This window comes from Vulpes lagopus, chromosome X (genome assembly GCF_018345385.1).
Source record: "Vulpes lagopus strain Blue_001 chromosome X, ASM1834538v1, whole genome shotgun sequence".
Classification (NCBI taxonomy): domain Eukaryota; kingdom Metazoa; phylum Chordata; class Mammalia; order Carnivora; family Canidae; genus Vulpes; species Vulpes lagopus.
This window is the reverse complement of record NC_054848.1, coordinates 107,062,576-107,080,786: the sequence shown is the minus strand read 5'-3', so window position 1 is coordinate 107,080,786 and position 18,211 is coordinate 107,062,576. Positions and strand designations below refer to the sequence as shown.

Genomic DNA, 18,211 nt, shown 5'->3' with positions numbered 1-18,211 from the left:
TTGTCCCTTGTTTCATATTTTACATTCTGTGTTTCATCTGTCTTACTTACAGGTTTCCAGAAAACCAACACAAAGTAGGAGGTTGTCTGCTGAACCTCATGCCTCATTTTAAATCTATGTATCTGGCTTACTGTGCAAATCACCCCTCAGCTGTCAATGTACTCACACAGCACAGGTAAATTGTTAACTGTTTGCCCAAATAAGCCATTCTGCAGTGAGATCCTTTCCTAGAACCACTTCCTTTAGAAATCCAAGGTGTCCAGTTGAACTTTTGATTATCCCCCTTCACAATTGCAGGAGTTAATCTGTCATTACATGGATTGTTAGTCTGTCTCTTTGGTCTGTCAGATCATTTCCTGAGCATTTGCTATGTGCAGAGACCCATACTAGCTGAGGGGGGATACAGTAGCAAACAAGGAAGAGGAAGTCCCTTCCCTCCTGGAGCATAGAATCTCAAGGGAAATACAGACATGAAATGAAATGTCATAAACATGTGGCATTACAAAAGGGTAATTAAAAGGGTGCTGTGAGACTTTGCAGTGTGGTACCAGCTTAGTGTGGGATGAGGGAAGATCAGGGAAAGATTTCCTGAAGCAAAACTCCATTTAGATCCAGTGTTTTAGCCTTTCCTCATCCCAGTGAATGATTGATCTGAATTGCTGACAGAAGGCTAAAGGGCCTGGGTTCATTCCTTTTTTCTCTTTCCCGTTCTCTGGTGGGGGAAGTTTCAAACAGTGCTATGGCTCAAAGGCAGATACTCATTACTCTGGAAGGGCAGAAGGAAACCAGCAGTGTGAACTATCTGGCAGGCGTTTTAAGCAACGGGCTGTGATAATAATTGTACATGAATATAAATTGTTCACAATTCATGGGGAACAACGAAATGGTATCTCCTTTAAGAGTCCTTGCGAGGGACCCAGATAAGCTCATATCTCTCTTACCCTTCCTCACCATCTCCTTTCCCAGCCCTGAAGCATTCACTGATGCATTCATCTGGACCAGAACCCTGGATGATAGGTTTAAAGATACAGTTTGGACTTTGAAATCATGTGCTAGAAATCTAGTGTGGGGGTCGGGAGGAGGAAGACAATAGCAAGAACACCACACAGAGTCTCTTAGTACTTGACCCTGAAATGAGACTCAGAATGGATATGGATTCCTCAGGACTGGAAACCGGAAAGAATATTCTTCTCTTAATCTGGCTCAGACTTGAACCCCCAGAGCCAGACTGGAACACTAGTTGACACGAACCCTCAGAAGTGGTAGAAATTTGGGTTTTATCCTGGTTGGTTAGGACTTTTATTGAATTTAGAGAGCCAATAAGTAAGGATTCTTAAGGTAGAATTCAGTGGGTCCTGCTTGGAGATCAATTTTCTTCTCCTGATCAAAGTCATAAGTTCTTGTAGAATAGCAAATATGGAAGTTGGAGTTTAAAGACAGAGAGGCCATGATTCTGAGTTATTTAGGCAAGTGGCTGAACTCCTTATAGCTAATACTAGCTAATAATAGCACTGACAGTGCACCAGGCACATAAGAGCCTATGAGGGAATTACTATTACTACCTTCACTGCTTTACAGATAAGACAGTGGAAGGTCAAGTAATCTGCCAGAGAGCTCACAGCTCTTAAGTAGTTGAGCCAGAATTAGCATCCAGGTCTATCACACTTCTAAAAAAATATTTTTATTAAGATATATATGTATTCCCTACAAAGTATAATTTAAATGGAAATTTAAAGAATTACAATAAAATGAACACTCGTATACACACCACCCAGCTTAAAAAATAAAACATTACCAAAAAAGAGAGAATGAAAGCGTTACCATTTCCTTTTTTATCTACCAGCCTTATTGAATTCTAATTCACATACCATGCAATTCACCCATTTGAAGCATACAGTTGAATTATTTTTAGCATATTCAGAGTTGTGCAACCATCACCACAATCAATTGAACAACATTTTCATCACTCCCCAAACAATCCCATGCTCGTTAGCAGGCACCCTCCATTGCCATTCCAAGGCAACCCCTAAAGTACTTTACGTCACTCTGGATTTGCTAATTTTAGACATTTCATTTAAGTGGAGTCACACACTACAAGGCCTTTTATGTTTAGCTTTCTTTACTCGTCATGTTTTCAAGCTTCATCGTGTTGTAGTACTTATTTGTACCTCATTTTTTAAAAGAGATTTTATTTATTTATTAATGAGAAAGAGAAAGAAGCAGACACACAGGCAGAGGGAGAAGCAGACTCCTGGCAGGGAGCCCGACATGGGACTTGATCCCGGGTCTCCAGGATCACACCCTGGACTGAAGGCAGGCACTAAACCGCTGAGCCACCCAGGGATCCCCCAGTACCTCATTTTTAAAATCCCCACAGAAGATTCCATTATTTAGATACCTCATTTTTTAAAACAGATTTTATTTATTTATTAATGAGAGAGAGAGAAGCAGAGGCACGGGCAGAGGGAGAAGCAGGCTCCCTGCTGGGAACCTGATGTGGAACTTGCTCCCAGGACCCCAGGATTATACCCTGAGCCAAAGGCAGATACTCATCCACTAAGCTACCCAGGTGTCTCTATTTATTTTACAGAGAGAGTAAGAGAGAGTGCGTGAACACGCGCACGCGCGCACACACACACGTGAGCTGGGGAGAGGGGCAGAGGGGGAGGGAGAAAAATCCTCAGGCAGACTCCCCACTGAGTACAGAGCCCCACATGGAGCTTGATCCCACAACCCTGAGATCATGAACCAAAATCAAGAGTTGGGTGCTCAACTGACTCAGTCACCCAGGCGTCCCAGAAATGCACCATTTAAAAGTGTATAATTAAGTGGTTGTTAATATATTCACCAGGTTGGGCAACCATCACCACCATTTGGTTTCAAAACATTTTCATCTCCCCCAAAAGAAACCTAATAGCCAGTAGTGGTCACTTTCCTTCTTTCCAATGGCTAATGATGTTGAACATGGTTGCACATGCTTGTTGGCTATTATAAGATCTTCTTTGAAAATATGTTTGTTTAAATCCTTTGCCTGTTGTTTAGTTGGGCTATCTTTTCATTGTGGAGTTGTAACACTTCTTTATATATTCCTCATATCAGATACATGATTTGCAAAAATTTTCTCCCAGTTTGTATGTTGTCTTTTCACTTTCTTGATGGTACCCTATGAAGCACAAAAGTTTTAATTTTAAGTTTAATTTTGATGACATCCATCATTTCTATTTTCCTACTGTTGCTTGTGCTTTTGATGCTTTAGCTAAAAAACTATTGCCTAATCCAGGTCATGAGAATTTATGCCTATTTAAGAATTTTATAGTGTTATCTCTTACATTTAGCTCTTTAATCCATTTTTGAGTTAATTTCTGCATATGGTATGAGGGAGGGGTCCAACTTCATTCTTTTGTGTGTGTAAGTCTAATGTCCCAGCACCCTTTGTTGATTTCTATTCCTATAAATTTGTTACATTGTTTTATGTCTCAGAATTGGATTATCTTGGTGAATGCTCCACTTGAGCTTCAGAACAATGTATATTTTTCTGTGGTTAGATGAAATATTCTATAAATGTAAATGAGATTACTAGGTTGACGGCACTGTCTACTTCAGCTATGTCTTTACTAATTTTCTATCTGCTGGATCTGTTGATTACTGATAGAGGAATGTTGAGGTTTCTAACCACAATAGTGGATTTATCTGTTTCTCCTTTCAGTTCTATTAATGTTTGCCTCATGTATTTTGTTGTACCGTTGTTAGGTGTATTCACATTAAGGATTGTTTTGTCTTGTTGGGGAATTGGCCCTTTTATCTTTATGTAATGCTCCCTCTTTATCCCTTATAATTTTCCTTGTTCTGATGTAGCTTTTTCTGAAATTAATGTAGCTAACCCAGCACATTTTTGACATATATTTTTCATCCTTTCCCTTTTATTCTATTTATATCTCATAGACAATATACAGTTGTGTCTTGTTTTTTAATCCACTCTGACAGCCTTTGTCTTTTAATTGGCATATTGAAACCATTTACATTTAAAGTGATTATTGATATAGTTGGATTCATGTTTACCATGTTTATAACAGTTTTCTTTTTTTAAATATTTTATTTATTCATGAGAGACACACAGAGAGAGGCAGAGACATAGGCAGAGGGAGAAGCAGGCTCCTCGCAGGACTCAATCCCAGGACCCCGGGATCCTGGGACCTGAGTCAAAGTCAGATGCTCAACCACTGAGCCACCCAGGTGTCCCTATAACTGTTTGCTATTTATTGTACTTGTTCTGTTTCTTTACTACCCCACTTTTACTGACTTCTCTGGTTTTAGTTAAATGTTTTATGTGATTTCATTTTATCTTCTCTCCTAGCATATTATACTTCTGAAAAAACGTTAGTGGTTTCCCTAGAGTTTATAATAGCCATTTATAACTAACAGCACTTTCATATAACACTTTGTTTTTTTTTTTTTTTTTTTTTTTTTTTTTTTTTTTTCATATAACACTTTGAATTCATAGGTAGTATTCTCAATTCCCCCTCATCTCTTACAACATTGTTCTCATTCACTTCATTTATCCATAAGGTAAAATCACCTGATATATTGTCACTATTATTACTTTGAACAGTTATCTATTAGATCCATTAAGAATCAGAAAAGGGGGGGATCACTGGGTGGCTCAGCGGTTTGGCGCCTGCCTTTGGCCCGGGGCGTGATCCTGGAGTCCTGGGATCGAGTTCTGCATCGGGCTCCCGGCATGGAGCCTGCTTCTCCCTCTGCCTGTGTCTCTGCCTCTCTCTCTGTGTCTATCATGAATGAATGAATGAATGAATGAATAAATAAAATCTTTAAAAAAAAAGAATCAGAAAAAGGTTTTCTTTCACTTGCATGTATTATTCTCTGGCACTCTTCCCTTTTTATGTAGGTCTAAGTTTATTTCTCTCTGAAGAGCTTCTTTTAACAATCTTTGCGAAGGTGGTCTACTGGTGATAATTTCTCTCAGTTTTTGTTTGCCTGAGGAAGTATTTTTCCTCCACATTTTTTTTAAAGTAGGCTCCACTCCCAGTGTGAAGCCCAATGCAAGGCTTGAACCTATGATTCTGAGATCAAGACCCGAGCAGAGATTGAGTCAGACTCAGAACTGACTGAGCCTCCCAGGTGCTCCTCTCCTCCACTTAAAAAAATTCTTTTCCCTTTTATTTTTATTGTGGCAGAAAATATATATAGCATGAGATATACCCTCAACAGATTTCTAAGTGTAAGAACAATATGCGAGGAGATTTTTCTATAATCTTTGCCTTGAGAACTTGAGTGGACTCTTGGATGCAAAGGGATCCTGAGACTAGGCCCCTGGGACTTTTTAACTGTTCAGCTAGTCCATACGTAGACTCTTAAAATTCATCAAAATTAGCATTTGAGTGTTTCTACCAGTTACTGGCTCCCATGGCTTCTCCTTCAGGGAAGCAGATCTCTGTTTTAATTCTCTGTATTTTCCTGCCTTTCCAGATTTGGGGCGGAGGGGTTTCCCTGTCATCTCATTTCCCAGTGGATCTAAGGAAAGTCATTGATTTTCAATTAGTCCAATGGTTTTTTCCTTGGGAGAATAGTAAGGATGCCTTCCAAACTCTATATGTCAGAGCTGAAACCAGAAGTCCTTCAATGATTTTTTTGAATTCTGTTTTTGGTGGTTGCTCTGAGACTTTCCATATATATCTTAACTTATCAGAATCCCCTTTATATTCACACTAAATTAATTCTAGTGTGATAAACTAATGTTACTCCTCGTATACCCTGTCTCTTCTCATTTGGGGCTACTGTTATACATATTATATCTATATGCTATAAACCCAGAAATACATTGTTGTAAATATTTTATGTAATGCTATGTGTATTAATGAAACAGAGAGGGAAAGGAGAACAAGGATATATTTAGAGCATCTGTTATATTAACATTCACTTTTAGTATGTGTTTATCTTAATTTCTTCCTGTGGATTTGAGTTACTATCTGGTATCATATACTTACTCCAATAGTGCTTTCCTCCCACCCACTGCCACTGTGCTGTGCTTGTAAAATATATTACATTTCAATATGTTACAGGCCCAATGATATTATGATATATTGCTTTACACAATCATTTTTATACTAGTTAAGAGAAAAAGGAGAAATATATAAATATGTCTTTCACAATTGCATGACTACCTTTGCTGGTGCTCTTTTTACATGTAGATTTGAATTTACATCTGGATTTACTTAATTTTCTCATGTAACTTTAATATTTTCTTGTAAGCTGGGTCTTCCAGCAAGTAATTCTTTGGTTTTGTTTATTGGGGAATGTTTCCATTCCACCTAAATTTTGGAAAAATAGTTTGGATGGATATAGAATTCTTGGTGCTCAGTTTCATTTCTTTACCTTGGGTATATGTCATTTCACTGCCTCTGGGCCCATATTAATTCTGATGAGAGATTAGTGGTTAATCTTATTCGGGTTCCCTAGCCTATAATCAGTTTTCTCTTTCTATTTTTAAGATTTTCTCTTTTTTTTTGTCTCTCAGCATTTTTACTACAATTTGTATATGGATCTCTTTGCACCTGTCCTACTTGGAATTCATTGAGTTTCTTGGCTACATAGATCAACATTTTCCTCAAGTTTGGGAAGTTTTCAGTCATTACATCTTCAAATATTTTTTTCTGCTCCATTCTCTCTTTTCTCCTTTGGGACTGTCATGATTCATATGTTGTTGTGCTCAAAGATGCCCCACATTTCTCTGAGGCTGGTTCACTTTTCTTTATTCGTTTCTCCCTGCCCCACCCCTGTTTTCTCAGATTACATTATCTCTCTGAATCTATCATTAAAGTTACTGATTCTTTCTTCTGTCAGTTCACATCTACCACTTAGCATCTCCAGTGAATTTTAAAATCTCAGATATTGTATTTTTTAACCCCAGAATTTCTATTTGGTTCTTTTTAAAAAAACAATTTCTGTCTCTTCACTGATACTTTCTGGTGAGACATTGTCATTATAGCTTCCTTTAGTTCTTTAAGCATGGTTTCCTTCTTTTGTTGTTGTTTATTTTTTTATTGGAGTTCGATTTGCCAACATATAGTATAACACCCAGTGCTCATCCCATCAAGTGCCCCCCTCAGTGCCCGTCACCCAGTCACCCCATCCCCCCACCCACCTCCCCTTCCACTACCCCTTATTCATTTCCCAGATTTAGGACGCTCTCGTGTTCTGTCACCCTCTCTATTTCCCACTCATTTTCTCTTCTTTCCCCTTTAATCAGCATGGTTTCCTTTTGTTCTTAGAGCACATTTATAATGGCTTTGAAGTCTTGTAACTCACACAGACAATTTTTATTATCTCTTTTTATCTCCTGTGTATGGGTCACACATTCCTGTTTCTTTGCATGTTGTTGTTGTAAACTAGACACTATGCAATTTTAGGGTTAGAAACTCTGGATACTGATTCCTTTCTCTCCTCTTGGGTGTGTGTTGTTGTTATTGTTTGCTTATTTGTTTGTTTAGTTACTTGATAGTCTCTCTTAGTGACGCCTGTTTCACCCACAGTGTGCACCTCTGACGTCATCCTTCAGAGGGCATAGCCCTGGTCATGCACACAGTCACCCTGAAAGGATGGTGGTTTTAGCAGGGTTCTCTTTGACCATCTCTCCCTGATTTTCCTGTTAAGCTGTCTCCCCAATTCTGCATCAGATCCAGCTGTTAGGCTCCACTAATTTCCAGTGGATTGCTCTCATGGTTTTGACAATCCCCTGTGGGACATAAATGATCTGTCATCCAATCCAATGAAGTTCAGGCAGGGGTAGTTTTTGAGACAAATCTTTGAAGTGTGTTCTGACCCTTCTTAGCTGTGTCTTTCCTTGGTACTTTCTAGTGACCTAACTGGCCTATGGTTTACATTCTTGCTCTTAATTAAGAAGAGCTGCCAGCATCCTCTTCTTTTCCTCATCACCAAAATCTTCATTGTTTTTGCAAGAACCTTTAAGGTTTGGATTTCCTCACACTTTTTCTTTTTTCCTTTTTTTTAAAAAGTAGGCTCTACACCCAACATGGGGCTCTAGCTCATGACGCTGAGATCAAGAGTCACATGGTCTACCAACTGAACCAGCCAGGCACCCCTCCCCACATTTTTTTTTCTTTTTCCTTTTTTAAAAATTTAAATTCAATTAGCTAACATCTGGTACATCATTTATTTCAGATGTAGTTTTCAGTGATTCATCAGTTGCATATAACACCCAGTGCTCATCATATCACATGCCCTCCTTCATGCCCATCACCCAGTTACCCCATTCCCTCACCCCTCACACTTTTTTTCAACTAAAACCAGTTCCTCTGGGGAGAGCCTCAGAACTCTCTGTTCCTGTAGGCTGCCTTCCTCCCTGGGAAAAATCTTTGTGCCACTGTTTTGGGCACTGGGTAGGGCACTAGCCTCTGGTCTTCTCTGCTTGCCTCTCCCAGCACAGAATCTCTGCCCAGCAAGTGAGTAGGGGTGAAGGTGTTGGGTCCAGTGTTTTCAGCCTGCCACTGCAGGGATAGAGCCTTCTTCCTATGTCTGTGTGTGTGGCTGAATAGAGAAGGAAGCCTCCACCTCTTAGCCATGCTGGCTAGGAATTGGCTTCTTCAGCTTAAAGTTTAAGCAGATGAGAGATGCTAGTGAGGTATTGTGTCCTTGGATTGGGAGCTGAGGGGAGAGGGAGGGAGACCTGAAGTCTTGGCCACACTTGCAAGAGGTAGAGCCTCCATCAAGCTGAGCGGGGAGGGAAGGAGAGAGGAAGATAGCAGGTTCATGGTCAAATGCCAGGTACTCTCCTTGTTCTGAGGATTGGAATGTTTTCTTGAATAAATGTTCTTTCACTTATCATTATGCCATTAGAACAATTTCTGGAGACCTGAAATGGTTGCTTTATAGTTTCCACCAACCTGCAGGTTTGTGTGGGGATTAAATAAGATAATGTCTACAACGTACCCAGTATTTAGCACAAGGCAGTTGTCACCACTCCTTATTTCTACTTTATTCATTTGCTACCAGCCATTAGTTACTTTTTAGAAGAAAGTTGTATGCGGCATTTCCAGCATACAAAAAACAGAAATAAAATAAAGTCCACCCAGGTAGCCACCATTCAGCTTAACAAACAAATTCTAGCTGCAGTCATAGTCCTATATGTACTCTCTCCTATTTCCTGTTCCTCCCTCCGATGCCACAGGGAGCCACAGTCCTGAATTTGGTTTTATCATTTCCAGAAATGTTTTCATACTTTACTATCTATCTTCAATTAAGAAAAAAATACCCAGAAGCATTTTTCCTGTGGTGGATAAACATCTTGTGTGTTTAAGAAAGACAAATTAAGAAAGACAAATTTCTTAATACCAATAAAAAGAGATCCCCCTCATATTAGAATATGAGCACATTTTCTTTTCCTTTTAACCTGAGAAAGTCAATTCCAGAAAGAAATGGTGTACCTCCAGGAGCCGACTTCTCTAGTGTTCAGAGAAGTTTCGGTTGTAACTCTGTGTGCTAGAATGTTATGACTGCATTTACCCACATTAGGATTTTAATTTTGTAAATAACAGTAGAGATTCCTTCAACCATTATGATTTAAAGTTTGTTACAGGGATGCCTGAGTGGCTCAGTGGTTGAGCGCCTGCCTTTGGCTCAGGGTGTGATCCGGATTCCTGGGGTCGAGTCCCACATCGGGCTCCTTGCATGGAGCCTGCTTCTCCCTCTGCCTGTGTCTCTGCCTCTCTCTGTCTCTCATGAATAAATAAACAAAATCTTAAAAAAAAAAGTTTGTTAGAGAGTTAATTTAAAGGTTCTCAACTTTGGGGGGATTATCATATCCTATTTACTTCATTTTGGTTAGTGGTGTTTTTTGAGAATTTTATAATATACCTTGAAATGATGGAAGACTCATTGGAGTCCCATAGAACTGAATTTTTATATTACCTTTTATTTGTATATAAGGGGTGAAAATTAAATTGAAATCCTTGGAGGTTTCCCCAGATGTGTTTCTAATATAATCTCAGCTCTTTTACATGTATCTTGTGGACAATTTATGCTGAAGACTAGAGACAAGGTATAGGTGAATGAAATTTCAGTCTAAAATCCTGTTTTATTGTTTTTTTTTTAAAGCAAGATTTATTTATTTATTTGAGAGAGAGAGAGAGAGAGAGAGATGGGATAGGGGCAGAGAGAGAGGGAGAGAGAGAGAGAACCCCAAGCAGACTCCCCGCTGATCATGGAACCCTGATGTGGGGCTCGATCTCATGACCCTGAGCTGAAACCAAGAGTCGGTGTTTAACTGGCTGTGCCACACAGGCACCCCTAAAATCCTGTTTTAGATGAAAGTGTCAGCCGAAATAAGGATATTGGTGGATTTCTGTTCTTTCCCTACCGAAATCTGTGGATGCTTAGACACTGGAGAACCACTGGAGCCTAAACAGGCCAGTCAGTTGAACTTCTTCCTTTCGGCCTGCAGATGGCAGCATCATACCAGAAATATACCTGACATTTGGCAAAGACCTACAGCTTTGAAATTCATTACATGTTGGCACCTTGTTAAGAATGCAGTGATGTATCATCTGAATATGGATATAGAAGCAGACCCCAACTTTGATGTGTCCCCATATTTACATATATTTGAATGGCTGCCCCAGTCTTTTGTTATCCCCTGGTTGAGGTCTTTTGGGATTTCCCCTCTCTTTCCCTTTCAGGCTTATTACTGTAGCTCTTGTTTCTTCCTGGGAATAAGTGCTCCCTTACAAAAATACCCACTTCTCTCCCGTGCTTTGGTGTGTCTCCCATCCTTTTCACAAGGGAAGGGACTCAGATTGAAAGAGAGAGCAAGGTGGGCAGCCCCGGTGGCTCAGCGGTTTAGTGGTTTAGCCGTCTTCAGTTCAGGGCATGATCCTGGAGACACCGGATCTAGTCCTACCTCGGGCTCCATGTCACCACTGTGCCTGGTCCCTCTTGTTGTCATATTGTTTACCCTGTTGTCAGCAATGAAAACTTGGAGGAAAAACCCAAAGTTGTGTTGTGTATTCGTTCCGGGGACAAGGAGCCTAGGGAACATTCTGAGACTGGGTTCGGTTCTGTCTGTGTCTTTGAGGAGCCGGGGGAGGGAGCGCACGTGGGACAGATCACAAACAAAAAGTGGCGGGGAAGAAAAAGAAGCAGACAGCCTTGGCTCTGGGACTGGATGAATGAATAAAGGGATAATAGGGATCCACCTAACCCATTTGAGTGGCATCCCTGGGATTTCCCACTGGCCAGAGGTCCAGGCCTTCAGCTCCTCAGGCCTCACTTCCCCCTTTCCAGGCCACAGTGATTTCCATGAAAGCAGGGCAGGGGGAGGAAGGAAGTGTGTGTGTGTGGGGGAATATCTGATCCTTTTCCAGCTATTTTAGGTAGACTTCTCATCCTCAAAGTAGAAATCTATGCAAATATTCCACAGAAACACTCTTACATGATATGGTTAACCTCTGTAGAAGTATTAGAAGTTAGGATCATTTTCTGGAGCTTTCTAGCCTAACCCAAAACATCCCAGAACCCCATCCACCATGTATTCTGTGAGATAAAGGTATATTGAGTCTAAAACAGCATTCATACATTGAGAACTGCTTCTCTTGTATCACATCATGTGTACAGAACATGTGAAGCTTGAAAAACAAGTCTTAACCCACTGACATTTCCAACAGGCTATATAAAATTAAAAACCGCATTTTAAAGACAGCTTGTTCTTTGATATAACAATAGATATTTGAATCTTACATTTTTGTATAATGACCTTAATTTGTGGATTACGTTTATTTGGCCAAGTAAAATGTGTCTTGTAGGATCTAGTTATTGTACTGGGCAGTGGCTTTATTAAGACAGTTTTGTTCATTTGTTGCACTAGTAAAAATGCTCATTTCTTCCCAATAGCCGATGATCTCATGTTAAGTGGAAAAAATTTTAAAGACCCTCTTTTATGATATTTAGCAAGCCTAAAAGTTAGAATGTGGCATGGAAAGTAATAACAAAATACACGTTAGCATTTGCTTTTAATTGTTGTAAGCCTTGTATCAATTAGTGTAGAACACTGAGGACAGGGGGCATTTATTTAGTCATGGAGAGAAAAAAAAATAAGACTTGTTTACCTAATTGAAAAGAAATTAGGAAAGTGATTTTCTCTAAATTACATTTCTATTCAAATGCACTCTCCAAATTCAAGTTATTTTCCTAATTATATTTTATATGCAATGAATTTTTAAACCTCTTTGTGCACTTTATGCTCTTGGTTGGAAATTTAACATCAATTGAGTTTCCATTAAGCTGGAAATCACAGCTTAATGGTAGTTTTTAGAGATGTGATTTTAGCAAGGTATTTGTCTTGGCATAGTAATAATAGTAATATAAATGCATTTATAGGCTACTTTAAAGTTTACAAAATACTTTTCTACACAAAGGCATGTGGTGTCATGGAAAGACTTGAGGCTTTGACTTCAGACCTGGGCGTGAACCCCAACTTAGCCATTTACTTCCAATTACTCTTCCTGAGTCTCAGGCTTCTCATCTGTAAAATGAGGATAACACCTGGGTTGAAGTGCCACTGTGCATATTAAATAGGAATGAATGTTTGTGAAGATCTTAGCATGAAACAAGTCACCTTCTGAACCCCAGTAGTGAATCTTCAGAATTTAGTAGGAAGTAGATATAATCCCTGTCTTACAAATGAGTCAGCTGAGTCCAGGTAACTGATCCAGAGGCACCAGCCCTAATTCATGACTCCAGGTCCAGAGTTCTTCCCTCCTCCCAGGGGCTTCTGGGGCAAGACGGCAAACATAGATACAATACTCAGCATGGATTGTCAGGTGTGGCCACTCAGATACCATCCAGCTTCCATCAAAGCAGTGATTCCTAGTCCATTTTCCATCTGACATACATGTGACCCTGCATGGCTCCAGGTTGCTGGGGTGTTAGCTGAAACCCCATCCCTTTCTCTCCCACTCACAAAAGTCCAAGAAAAGAGTGTGTCTATTAATAGGATAACCTACAATCCATCCCATCCCCACCCCACCACCCAGTATTTTACTGCCAATAGCAAGTTTCTCTGAAAACGTTTCACCACTGATTGCAACATGCCATGGTTAGGAACTGCCTGCCTGAGCTGTCTTCTAGGGAGAATAAGTCATTTTGAAGTAGATAGTTCATGATCGAGAGTGATGAGAAAGATTGGTGGGACCAGTGGGAGGTAAAAAGTGTGGGCTTGAGTTTGTAGGCAATCAGAGGTTCTTGAGTAGAAAGCAACAGGATTAGAGTGGTAGTCTGCAGGCCAGCTTGGAAGCCAAAAAGGCTGGAAGCCAGGAGACCAGTTGGACTCTTGGAGTGAACCAGATGGTATGAGGTAAAGGTCTGAACCGCGGCAGTGGCAGCGGGAATGGAAAGGCATCAACTTGAGACTGATTGGCTATGCACAAGCAAGCAAGGAGGCAGAGGGGGCCCAGTCAGAAGCAGAAGTTTCAGAATATGCTGTCAGGTAGGCAGTGGGTGTCCTTCTTTAATTTTATTTTGCACAAATGAATATTAAAATGATCTTGCAGCCCCAGGACTCAGGATCACGTTGCTAGAAAGGAGACAATTAGGACGGTGCAAAAAAGCAGAAAAGAAAAGCCCAAGCTTATAGGGCATGGTTCATAACATATTAGTGGTCTTTTTCTTTTAACCCAATTGCTGCCTTATGGAACTGTCTGTGTAGCCTGCTGTGCTGGTTTCAGATCCTAGGCTAAGTGACTTTGTGGCTAGTCATAGGAACATGCAGCTATCTGAATTTTGAACTTGATTCTGAACATTACAAGTGGGTGCCCGATGATAGGGAGTATGCGGTGAGTTGCTACGCTTGGCATTTTATCAGTCAATAACCAGAAAGTTTGAAATGACTCAAGTTGTATGTGGAGGCTGTCTGATAGACTGTATGTTCCATGTTGGTGGGGGCAGTCTCCTTAATTGAGGGCAGGGATTTTTATTTCATCCACTGCTGTGTCCCCTGCAGAGAACAGAGCCCATTTATTTGTAGATGTCAATCAATGATTGTTGTATGCACAGATGAAGCAGGGGATCACAGTGACTCTGGTTTGCCACAGTAGCCCCAGTGCTGGGCACAAGGCTGATTGCATAGCAAGAGCTGAATAAAGGTTTATCAAATGGAACTGACATGAGTTGGACAGCATTTGGTTTAGCAAAACTGATTTATGTCTGGTTTTATATTGTGGAAAATACAGGAAAATAATGTTGGGTTTTTACTTGGAACATTAAGCAGTAACAAAACCATGTTCATTCTTTTGCTAGTGATGATCTGGAACAATTCATGGAAAGTCAAGGTGCGTCCAGCCCAGGGATCCTCATTCTAACAACCAGCCTCAGCAAACCATTCATGCGACTGGAAAAGTATGTCACTCTCTTGCAAGAGTTGGAACGGCATATGGAGGTAAGAAGGCAGTGTGTGGGCCTCTGCTCTAGAGGAAGCAGCCAGTCTCCCTTCAGACTAACCCTGCTGAGGAATTCAGGAAAAGCCTTGGTTTCACATTTTACTTGATCCAGTCTTCCCTCTTCCTGGGCTTCTAGTGTCCCTCTTTATGCAGCAAAATAGAAAGGGGGCATTCTTTTTTCCCCCCTCTTAAGATTGTTTTATTTTTACTTAATTTATTTTTCCCATTTTTATTGACAAATAAAAACCATATATGTTTAGGTTGTACAATGTGATTTTTTTAAGTGTACCATGTGATGGTTTAATATCTGTAGATATTGTGAAATGATTCCCACAAGCTAGTTAATTCACACCTCCATCACCTCACACAGTTACAAGTAATTTTTTTATAACACTTACAATATACTCTCAGTGAATTGCAAGTATACAATACAGTGCTAGAAACTATAACCACCATGCCGTACAGTAGATCCCCGGAATTCATTCATCTTGCAACCACGAGGTCCCTCCTTTACTACAAAATATTCGTGATCATTTGTCCTCCCAGCCTCAAACCCGGTGCTTCTCTCAAGTTGACTTAGGTTCTCCTCCTCTGTCGATGGTGGTTCAGTCAAAATTGGCCAAGATTTTCTGTTGTTCTGGTATATGAACCAGCCTGATTGTGGGATACAAACAAAGCAAAGCATCGGAAAATACAAACACCATTTTCACTTATAGACAGGGATAAATACCTTGAGATCACTGCGATCATTCAGCTTTCTGACTCTGGGTTACACTGGAACATTCTGGAATCTCCTTAAAGACTCATAAACAGGATAACCAATATTAGTTGATCTATGTACCCATAGACCTACATCAAAGCCCCCTCACATTTGTGTTTATAAACTTAGAGTTGATTGGCAATCGCTGCAGCATAGCTATAATCTTTCCTAAATATTAAGATTGGCAACGATGCCTGACCATTGAATACTGTTTCAGCAAGAGGCCAGATCCTTTTATTAAAAACCAATCAACAGGGATTGCTTCTAGAGTCATCCTTGCGCCATCGAGCATGGGTGTTTGAGGTGTGGGTGGGAGAGGAGGGCCCTCTGAGGGAGGCTGCGTTTACCCTAGTTGCTCTTCCTGTGTCTGGGGAAAGGTTTTGAGGTTTTAAAGGGTTTGATTATCTTTAAAGAAAAAGGTTGCACACCGCCGTTCTCATCAGCATTTGTAAGGATTGAAAGCGTGTACTCTGAGCAAAACCACATTCTCAGGTTGTTTGGCCTGCCGGAAAGCTGGAGGCAGCAGGGAGCTAGTGAGCAAAGCCTGCTGGGATGAAATTTCAGTTAGGCCTTGGGAAGGTGTTGACCTCTGGATGCCTTCCCAAAAGCTAAACCAGTTTGCTGAACCATTTGAGGTTTGCCCCTCCTTGCTTATTGCAGAAATCCAGAAACCAGCGGCCTCAGTTTCTATTCCTGCTCAATGCAGGAGTGGTAACATATACTCAGTTTGAGGAGAAGAATCCCCAGCCGCCCCCGCTGTCTGGATCCCCTCCGATGGGCTTCTGTGTGTTGGAGCCTGTCTGCACTCCTGCCTCCGTTGGTTGTTGCTCACCTGCCTTAGGCTGCCTTCCGTTTCCCACCATCAGATAACCCACACCATCAGCACTAGTTAGCCATCCAGTGAGCCACTTTCTCCAGCTTTCTGATCAAATAGCATGGCCGCTGGCTAAGGGGAGCCTGGAATCAAATTAGCTATTGGTTAATTTGGCAAAGGATACATTTGACCATAAAAGAATAGAAACCTTCTTCACAGAAGCAATAATGTTCTTGGCTTGGGGCAGAACCCTGGTCTGTCCAGCTGTGTGTTTTCTTACCTATGGCTGGTGGAGCTTCCGTTAGGCCAGCTGAATCCCAAAGGTTAGGTAGACATATATTCCCATGGTGGGTATACAGCCTCCCCAAGAATCTCCCCTCTCCCTTCATGAGTCGTCATGGAGATATGCATTCCTTAGAGCCGTTCTGGAACCTGTCCGCTTTTCGGGGTTGTAAGTAGCACAGAACTGCAGACCATACATGTGGCTTACAAAGAAGCACATGGTATGAAACTTGGAATTTTGTTCCCATCTGCCCCATTGAGCCTCCTGGAGGAAAATTAAGGCATTTTAAGAAGTAAGATGGGATTGATTTTTCTGTAACCACGGTTCCCTACCTCTTGTCACTTATTAACAACGTGGCCTGATGATGCCCCCTCCTGACTGCTGATTATTTATTATCTAGAGACTCAGTAACCACACCTAGCATGTTGTTGCCAAATCCATGATGCGCTACCTACCGCCTGTCTGCGTTTCTTGGTCACCTGATCTTGGGAGGCGCTGAGACGCCAAATGCTCAGGTGCTGTCTTATTTTGTGATCTTTAAATTAGCATACAGTGAAATTGACTTTTTTCTTTTGACGTATAGTGCTGTGGCTTTCAGCACGTTTGTGGATTCATGTGACCACTGCCACGATGGAGATACAAGACAGGTCCATCATCCCCTCAGATTTCCTCTGAGTCCTTGCGGCTGCCACACCCTCCCCCCTCAACCCCTGGCAATGGCTGATCTGTTCTCCTTTAATATTATTTTGCAATGTATTCCTTTAATAGGATACGCATCCGGATCATCAGGATATTCTGAAAGCAATCATAGCATTCAAAACTCTCATGGTAGGTGATGCTCTCCAATTATAATTCTGTTTTGTATGCTTTGTTCCTAAAAGAGTGACATGTGTGTAACGTTTCTTTCCTTATGCAAAGGTCTTTAGAGTGGAAACAATAAGCTTTAGTGACAGTACCGCAGTGATTGTCTCATTTAATTTTGTCTTCCAAAAAATCATGCTCACCTATGAAAGGTTGCCAGGCTGAGGGTATAAAGCACTCACATCTGAAGTTTCTGCCACATTAAGCATTGCTGTGTAGGTGGGGGGTTTCCTTTTGTCTCTTTGTCTTTCCCCCCGTGTCGTTCACCTTATGTCTGTGCAACTTGTCGTTCACTGATTGGCATCGATAATGGATTCATCTATATATGCCAAAAGGTGTGAGTTTGTTCTTTGCATATGAAAAAGAAATCCTTCATCAAATCTAAAAGGAGAAAACCTACTCAAATACAGTTGCTTTATACAGATTGCTATCAAAGCTATCTGTAATCTTGTATCTTGAGCATGATGGTTAATGTCTTCTGGAACCCACTGATGGCACTTGGTAGCATTTTAGGAGAAAAGATAGTGTTACTTTGAGTGATTGATTAAGTTCAAATTCACTTTTAAAAAATATTTATTTATTTATTTGAGAGAGAGGAGCACAAGGGGAGAGGGAGAGAGAATCTCAAGCAGACTCCACGCTGAGCATGGAGCTGGGCGCAGGGATTTCTCACAACCCCGAGATCACAACCCAAGCTGAAACCAAGAGTCAGACACTTAAGTGACCGTGCCACCCAGGAACCCCAAGTTTAGCTTCATTTTAGACATTTTTGTGGCATTCCAAGTGATTGGGTTCCATGGTCAGTTACTGATCCTTGCTATAACGTTGTGAGGCAGCATTCACCATCACCTCATTTTTATTGTTGTTAAAAGATCAGTACCTGGTGTGTCCACAGGAAACAGCAAATTGAAGAGCAGAGTAAGGTATTAGGTTAAAATTGCTGTTGTCATAGGTCAAAAACGGTTGAATATTGGCAATTTTCTATGGCTCAACCTAACAGAACAGCTCACCGAAATATGGCATTTATT

The 18,211-nt window shown here is 40.8% G+C and overlaps 1 protein-coding gene across 8 annotated transcripts in view; it reads left to right on the top strand.

Annotated features, from left to right (window-relative positions):
• ARHGEF6 (Rac/Cdc42 guanine nucleotide exchange factor 6) overlaps positions 1–18,211 on the top strand; it is a 101,350-nt gene that overhangs the window by 64,543 nt on the left and 18,596 nt on the right. For all 8 annotated transcript variants that reach the window (XM_041741013.1, XM_041741015.1, XM_041741011.1 and 5 more), the window contains 3 exons: positions 53–175; positions 14,326–14,464; positions 17,091–17,150. In XM_041741013.1, coding sequence (XP_041596947.1) covers positions 53–175; positions 14,326–14,464; positions 17,091–17,150 — 322 coding nt within the window. The remainder of the gene's footprint in view (positions 1–52; positions 176–14,325; positions 14,465–17,090; positions 17,151–18,211) is intronic.